This window comes from Babylonia areolata, chromosome 27 (assembly GCF_041734735.1).
Source record: "Babylonia areolata isolate BAREFJ2019XMU chromosome 27, ASM4173473v1, whole genome shotgun sequence".
Lineage (NCBI taxonomy): Eukaryota > Metazoa > Mollusca > Gastropoda > Neogastropoda > Buccinidae > Babylonia > Babylonia areolata.
The window spans coordinates 4850148-4858767 of record NC_134902.1 but is presented as its reverse complement, the minus strand read 5'-3'; the positions used below and the strand labels follow the sequence as shown (position 1 = coordinate 4858767).

The 8620-nt window shown below is 41.9% G+C and overlaps 1 protein-coding gene across 1 annotated transcript in view; it reads right to left on the bottom strand.

Annotated features, from left to right (window-relative positions):
- The window catches only part of LOC143301402 (uncharacterized), a 31461-nt gene that overhangs the window by 218 nt on the left and 22623 nt on the right, over positions 1-8620 (bottom strand). The window contains exon 2 of the mRNA XM_076615652.1: positions 1-989. This exon is cut by the window's left edge and continues 218 nt beyond it. Within this exon, the coding sequence (XP_076471767.1) occupies positions 421-989 (569 nt within the window). The 3' untranslated portion in view covers positions 1-420. The remainder of the gene's footprint in view (positions 990-8620) is intronic.

The following is an 8620-nucleotide window of genomic DNA, read 5'->3' as shown; positions in this document are numbered from 1 at the left end:
CCATTTTTGATTGGTTGTTGTTTTTGTCGTTGTTGCGGTTGCCGTTGTTGTTGTTGTTGTTGTTGTTGTTCTTCTTCTTCTTCTACTCCTCCTCCTCTTCCTTCTTCCTCCTATTTTCCCCTTCTTCTAATGATAATAATAATAGTAACATATCTTATTCCTGATGGCGAATCTGTTCTTGCAATTCAGTTCATTTTCATGAAGAAAAATGCAAACAATTATTTGTGTGTGTGTGTGTGTGTGTGTGTTTTGTTTTGTTTTGTTTTGTTTTGTTTTTTGTTTTTTTGTTTCTTTTTTGTTTTGTTTTTTGTTTTGTTTTGTTTTGTTTTTTCTACATATTCAGCATCCTGGGAGTTAAAAAAAAACCCAACAAAGTAAGTAAACGAAACATTTCAAAACGACAAATCCCTGGGTTGCAGGTTAGGAGGAAGACCCCGAGGAAAAGCTGTGGTCGGCATGGTGATGACCCCACAAGGACCCACCACCCTCCCTCCTGCTGGCCGTGACGTCAGCGGACCTCTGGAACCTCCTGCCCACGACGTAAGGAATGACGTGACGCCGCGCCAAGCTAGGACCGACTCTCTCGCCCAGCAAGTCGTGAAGAAGCTCTTCCGCAGCCTCCTCCCTCTCCTTCTCCTCCTCCTGCTCCTCCTCCGCGACCAGCTGACGGCCGTAGCGCGGCATGGGCGGCTGCCTGCGGAACTGCTTCTTCCTCTCCTCCAGAAGAGCTGCCAACAGCTCGCGCATCTTCTCGGGACTGGAGTGAGGGAGAGGGAGAAGGGGGGACGGGAAGGCAGAGGCTGAAGCGGAGGCTGCGCGCTTGCCCAGCCTCAGCATCTGGAGTCCGCGGCCCAGGCGCATCATGCTCCAGCCTCGTCTGCCCCGCGCGTACCTTGTCTTGAGGACGTCCTCGGCGGGGTCGTCGTTGTTGTCGGCGTTGTTGTTGTTGTTGTTCCGGTTTTCGTCGGCGTAGGAGGCCAGGGTCAGAGCTGCGACAAGAGCGGTGGTGAGTCAGTATAGTGTAATGCAATGCGATACAATACGATACAGTACATTGCAACGCAATGCAGCAAGTACAATACAGTGCAATACAATATAATACAGTACAATACAGTACAGCACAGCGCAATATGATACGGTACAACAAAGGTTAATACAATGCAATACAATACGATACAGTACAGCACAACGCAATACAAGTGCAATACAATGCAATACAATACGATACAGTACAGCACAACGCAATACAAGTGCAATGCAATACAATGCAATACAATACGATACAGTACAGTACAACACAATACAAGTACAATACAATGCAATACAATACGATACAGTACAATACAATACAAGTGCAATACAATACAATGCAATACAATACAATACGATACAGTACAACACAATACAAGTGCAATGCAATGCAATACAATACGATACAGTACAGTACAATACAATACAATGCAATACAATACAATACAATACAATACAATACAATACGATACAGTACAATACAACACAATACAAGTACAATACAATGCAATACGATACGGTACAGTACAACACAATACAAGTGCAATACAATGCAGTACAATACGATACAGTACAGTACAATACAACACAGCACATGCACAATCTGATACGGTACAACAAAGTTTAATACAATGCGATACAATACAATACAATACAATACATTGCAATGCAGTGCGACCCAACACAATACAATACAATACAGTATAATGTATTATGATATGATATAATACAATAATCAACACAATGCAGTATGCAGTGCAGTACAATATACAGCACAGTACAGTATACAATATAACGCAAAACAGTGTAGTGCAGTGCAGCATTGTATAATATACAACACAATACAATATTCAATACTCACAATACAATACGCAACACAGTACGATAGCCAGTATAGTACAATACAATGCAGTGTAGTGCAACGCAAGACAATACTGTGCAATACAATGCAATACAGTGCAATGCATTGCAATGCAATAAATAACAACATACCATTACACTGCGACACAATAAGTACAATACAGTATGTGGAGTGATGGCCTAGAGGTAACGCGTAACCTTGAGTGGTGGTCTGGACGCTAGTCATTCGGATGAGACGATAAACCGAGGTCCCTTGTGCAGCATGCACTTAGCGCACGTAAAAGAACCCACGGCAACAAAAGGGTTGTTCCTGGCAAGATTCTGTGGAAAAAATCCACATCGATAGGAAAAACAAATAAAACTGCATGCAGGAAAAAATGCAAAAAAAAAAAAAATGGGTGGCGCTGTAGTGTAGCGACGCGCTCTCCCTGGGGAGAGCCACCCGAATTTCACACAGAGAAATCTGTTGTGATAAAAAGAAATACAAATACAAACAAATATACAGTGCATCCTTATTCATCATCCAACAGGAAATTGAGTTCACATCCCACAGGTCCGTCACTCAACCCCACACAAAAACCTCTGCCTTCAGCCGAGTCAAACACACACAAAACATGAAAAACAAGAGAGGCAAGGCCTTCAAGATTCACTTGTGATAAATTAAGTCCCCTAGCATTAATTACAGAGTAATTTCCCTTTTTTTTTACTCTCTGCACCAAAACGTTTGCAAAATTAAAAAAAATTCCATGCTTAGCAAAAGAAGTTGCTGTTTGAACAAAAAATGATAATAATGACTCCTCTTGTTGTTGTGTCAGAATAAGAGGTCAGAGGTGCAGTAAATGCAGTTTGCATATAATTAGGCTTCTTTTTTTTAATTTTTTGTGCCCATCCCAGAGGTGCAATATTGTTTTAAACAAGATGACTGGAAAGAACTGAATTTTTCCTATTTTTAGGCCAAATTTGGTGTCAACTGACAAAGTATTTGCAGAGAAAATGTCAATGTTAAAGTTTACCACGGACACACACACACACGGACACACACACACACACACACACACACACACACACACACACAACCGAACACCGAGTTAAAACATAGACTCACTTTGTTTACACAAGTGAGTCAAAAAGGTTGGACCGAAAGGTAAAAAAAAAAAAAAAAAAAAAAGAAAGAAAGGAAAGCAGCAGATATAATGTTGGAATACACACCAGCAAGCAATACAAAACAGCGACTTCTTCATTTTACCACACAACCCCACCCCTCCCTCCAAACACACATACACACGCTCGCGCGCGCGCACACTGCTTTTCTTCTTTAAACACACACACACACACACACACACACACACACACACACACACACTTTCAACGTTATGATTGGGGGAGGGTGGTGGGGAGACGGAATGACTGGCAACAGAGACCGGTGTAGCAGGTTGAACTGTACCCCCTGGTTAGTTTATACCCCGGGTGTCAAACAAATAGCCCAGGCCTTGTCATACCCTTCGTGGTAAGAATATACCCCCCCCCCCCCCCCCCCCCCCCCCCCCCCCCCCCCTGTGTGCACTTGGCTCAACCCGCCGGTCTGTGTCGCATTTATTTTTACATCACCTATAAGATTATTCAAATTTCAAGTTTCGCCGTTTTATTTAGCTGTTCACACTTATTGGTGCATGGAGGACTACTGTCAAATGATAAGTCCACGTCCCCAAAATGAGACATTCAGATACTCAGTACTATAGCTAGACATCAAGAAAGCACAAATATGTTCATAATGGTGATAATGATAATGATAGTATTTATATAGCGCTGAATCTTGTGCAGACACAAATCAAAGCGCTTTCACATCAGTCATTCACATGCATGCATAACTCTAAAACTGAAGAAACCGAAGACAAGGAAGAAGCAGGGTAGGGAGGCTGGCTATTTTGTGAAGAGGTGGGTTTTACGGCCAGACTTGAAAGAGCTGAGACCTGACGAAGCGAAAGAGGAAGTTCATTCCAAATACAAGGTCCAGAGATGAAGAAAGAACGGCGTCCAACAGTGGAGTGTTTTAGACTACAATTTGTATTTTAATGAACACAACATTTGCAAATTTACTTAATAGCAGATAAAACTTTAAATTTACTGATAGCTAACAACGCTTTTCTGTTTCCTTTGTACAATTTAAAAAACAACAACCTGTCTTTGAAGACAAATATTTTTAGGCACATACTCGTTTAATTACACTTACTGTTTATGAATGTTATTTGATGCAGTTGATAATATGGTTCATCAGCTGTCATGATAAAATTGAAGTGCAACGTTGTGAGCACAGTATAAGCTTTAAGCTTGTTGATGCTCTTTTGGCATTCATTGCATTGTAATAGTGTGTATTGTTGAACAATTAAAGATTATTTAAACCAATTATACTTGGGGCATTCCATTATAAGATAGCATTCATCCCCATTCAAATCCCTATTACAAATCTCACATAACCCTAGCTCTTGTTGTGTGTCACTGTGTCATCTTGTATTTGTATTTTGTATTTCTTTTTATCACAACAGATTTCTCTGTCTGAAATTCGGGCTGCTCTCCCCAGGGAGAGCGCGTCGCTATACTACAGCGCCACCCATTTTTTTTTTTTTGTTTTTTTTTTTTGTATTTTTCCTGCGTGCAATTTTATTTGTTTTTCCTATTGACGTGGCTTTTTCTACAGAATTTTGCCAGGAACAACCCTTTTGTTGCCGTGGGTTCTTTTACGTGCGCTAAGTGCGTGCTGCACACGGGACCTCGGTTTATCGTCTCATCCGAATGACTAGCGTCCAGACCACCACTCAAGGTCTAGTGGAGGGGGAGAAAATATAGGCGACTGAGTCGTGATTGGAACCAGCGCGCTCAGATTCTCTCGCTTCCTATGCGGACGCGTTACCTCTAAGCCATCACTCCACTTATCTTATTTCTATTTCCAACTTAGGATTACAAAGCATATCTTTAACAGAAGCAACTTTATGCCTCTAGGAGAGAAAAAAAACTTCGCACTCAAACATAATATCAGTTACAACAGAATTACAACAGATGTTCCATATAATTAAAGAATTTTTTTTTTTTTAATCAACGCGCAATTTTGCAATAATGATAAGACAGTAATCAGTATTATTCAGCCAACAAGTACTCTGGTTGCTTTGAACTTTTCACGTTTTCCCTGTAGGGTAAATGTGGAGTGATGGCCTAGGGGTAGCGCGTCCGCCTAGGAAGCGAGAGAATTTGAGCGCGCTGGTTCGAATCACGGCTCAGCCGCCGATATTTTCTCCCCCTCCATTAGAACTTGAGTGGTGGTCTGGACGCTAGGCATTCGGATGAGACGATAAACCGAGGTCCCGTGTGCAGCATGCACTTAGCGCACGTAAAAGAACCCACGGCAACAAAAGGATTGTTCCTGGCAAAATTCTGCAGGAAAATCCACTTCGATAGGAAAAACAAATAAAACTGCACGCAGGAAAAAATACCAAAAAAATGGGTGGCGCTGTAGTGTAGCGACGCGCTCTCCCTGGGGAGAGCAGCCCGAAGTTCACACAGAGAAATCTGTTGTGATAAAAAGAAGTACAAATACAAACAAATACAAATTTTTTGTGGGGAACAAAAATCCCTCCCAGTTCACCCGGCCTACTTTCTAGGGCTGTAATTCTTGGAAGTGTCACACCCTTCCAATATCAATGTATTCCAGGGGGAAAGAGAAGGGTAGAAATAACCCAGAAGTTGGTCTAGGCCAATCCATACCCCAGGTATAAAGTAGCCTACGTTAGTTTATATCGGGGTATATTCTCACCCTGTTCTTACACACACCGTCTTCGTATATTTTTGAGAGTTTGAAAGCGAAATGATGAAAAATGATGTACCGAAAAATGTGTTGGAGCAATTACTGGCGACTATTCTGGAATATTTTGTAGTTTGCTGTCTGTAGAAGGGCGATATCGGATGAAATGAAGCTGACGTGAAAGAAAAGAAGAGAGAGAGAGAGAAGAAGAAGAAGTTTGATGCTGGTCGGGTACCATAGAAAAATCACGGAGACAAGATGCATTACATCAGAACTTCGAAACAGGGTGAGGTGGGAGAGAGATGATGATCAAGATCAATGTATTGTGGAAGATAGCGCTGTACCACAGCCCCGTGTTTCTGTCTGAATGGAAAAAAAAAAAAAAAGAAAAAAAAAAAAAAGCCATGGGTCCAGATTGCATTGGTGGTTGAATCCTCAAGCCGTGCTCCTCTCAGCTATCCTGTCTTTTTCAGTATTCTCCACTGATATAGGGGTGTGGGGGGGGGGGGGGAGGCGGATGGGGGGTTGGAGAGAGAGGGGTGGTGGTGGTGATTGGGGGTTTTTATTGAGAGAGTGGAGAAAGGCGTCCACGCATATCTTTGCACTCGCTTCACTGCTGCCATTTCCGTCACGTTGTGCCAAGCACCTTGGTTTTCTGGCCGGCCTTTTCAGAACCCACTCGACAACACCTTTGTGAGTTAGGGTGGTGACTGTTTCGATGTCAAAGGGCCTTTTTTTTTTTAACACATGCCGGCATGCGTATGGACTTAGACTTTTTAGAATGTGTGTGTGTACTTGTGTGTACTTGTGTGTCATGTTTGTGTGAGTGCTTGTGTGTGTGTGTGCGTGATTGTATGTCATGTGTGTGCGCGTGTTTGTATGCGCGCACACACACACACACACACACACACACACACACACACACACACACCTACACGTACACACATGCATGCACGACCGCAAACACACACACAGTAAAGAAAAACAAAAAAACAAACATTTATACATACATACACAATGTATGTGCGTGTGCGTTTTCTTTCTTTAGTTTAACGTCTTTTCACTTTGAGTGATATTAGAATGTGTGTGTGTTTGTGTGTGTGTGTGTGTGTGTTCGCATGCGCGCGTGTGTTCATTTGTGTTTGCGGTCGTGCGTGCGTGTGTTTCGCTTGCTAAAGGTATGTCAGCATGATCTTGTCATGCATCTTTCATGTGGGGTAAGCATGTCAAAACTGACCGATTTGTGAAGTTATATACGAACGGGTGTTTCAAACATACGCTTGGGACAAATTAAAACAATAGTACACCTGAATTACTTCCTTATCAAATAGAACAAACCATCACGTTTACAAAAGCATCAAGTCAAAATCTGAAAATCGATATCCTGATCCTCATCCGCCTAATATCGCTGCTAAAAAAAAAAAAAGAAAAAGAAAAGATGGCTCAGGCGCAAAGCGACTCATTGCGTGGTGGAGAGTCGCAAACATACACTGTGTTTCCACCCAGCTATGAGGTCAAAAGATATTTCTTAATTATTTAACTCTCTCCATACGAACGGCGAAAGAGACGACGTTAACAGCGTTTCATCCCAATTACTATCATCAAAATGTTGCAAGCGGAATGCTCTAATACTGAAGAGGTGAATGTTGACAAAGAATACCACAATTCTGACGACGGAAGCTAAAGGTTGGGTCATTCAGACACCCACTGGACATCCGAGGGGTCTGTGTAGAGGAGAAGAGAGGACTGGCCGTACTGAGTGAGTTAAAAAGGAGGAAGAGTGGGGTTTAGCGGGTGGGGGTGGGGGGTTACATCAAAATGAACACAATAATACAGGAGTATTTACAACAACAACAACAACAACAGCAAAGATACATATCAAATTGAACGACTAAACTACACACAAGAAATAGTGGTGAATGAAAGGAGAGAGGGGTTTTGAGATGAGGTGAATTTCTACCAACGGTTGCAATGACCGCTGTGCAATTAACCAACAATAATTGATAATTCAGTTGAATATGTGACTGGATTAAACGTGTGCTAGAGTGTGTATGTGTGCGTGATGCAACATTTTAGTTTTGAAATATTGTACCAATAGTATATTGTTATATTGTCAATGATGAATCTTATTGTGCTGTTTTTATAACTATCTTTTATTCCGCGTGTGTGCCCGTAAGGATTTTATGTGCGATTTACTCTCTTTTTATATATATATATATATTCCTTTATATCATTTGTTTATTTAGTTATATGTTTGGTTAGTTATTTTGTCTACTGAGATTAATACACATATGCTTCACTCTAAGCTGACATCTAAGCATGTCATGTCTTTTTATGTATCCATAATTATTGAATGACCGTGATTCTCGTGTATTGTTTGTGCTGTCTACACCACAATTGAAATTCTTTTTTTTTCTTTCTGAAGATAACGAAGTATTTTGTATTCTGTTGTTGTTGCTGGCTGGTCGTGTTGTCCTCTGGTCAGACTTGGAAGAGAGGAACATCGTGGGGACCTCAGCATCACCTTGGGTGAGTCCCTTTTCGTTTCCTCTGTGTGTGTGTGTGTGTGTGTGTGTGTGTGTGGTTGGGTTGATGGTTGTGTTGTGGTGTGGTGTGTGTGTGTGTGTGGTTGGGTTGGTGGTTGTGTGTGTGTGTGTGGTTGGGTTGATGGTTGTGTTGTGGTGTGGGTGTGGGTGTCCTGTCTTGTTGCTTCTTTTTCCCTCTTTTTTTCCCCTCATGTCCGTGTCTGAAACTCACTCTCTGTCTCCGTTCTTCCTTTTTCTATATCCGCCTCTCTCTCTCTCTCTCTCGCTTTCTCTGTCTCTGTCTCTGCTTCTTTATCTCTCGTCCTCTCTCTGTGTCACACACACACACACACACACACACACACACACACACACACACACACACACACACACACACACACACAAACCTCTT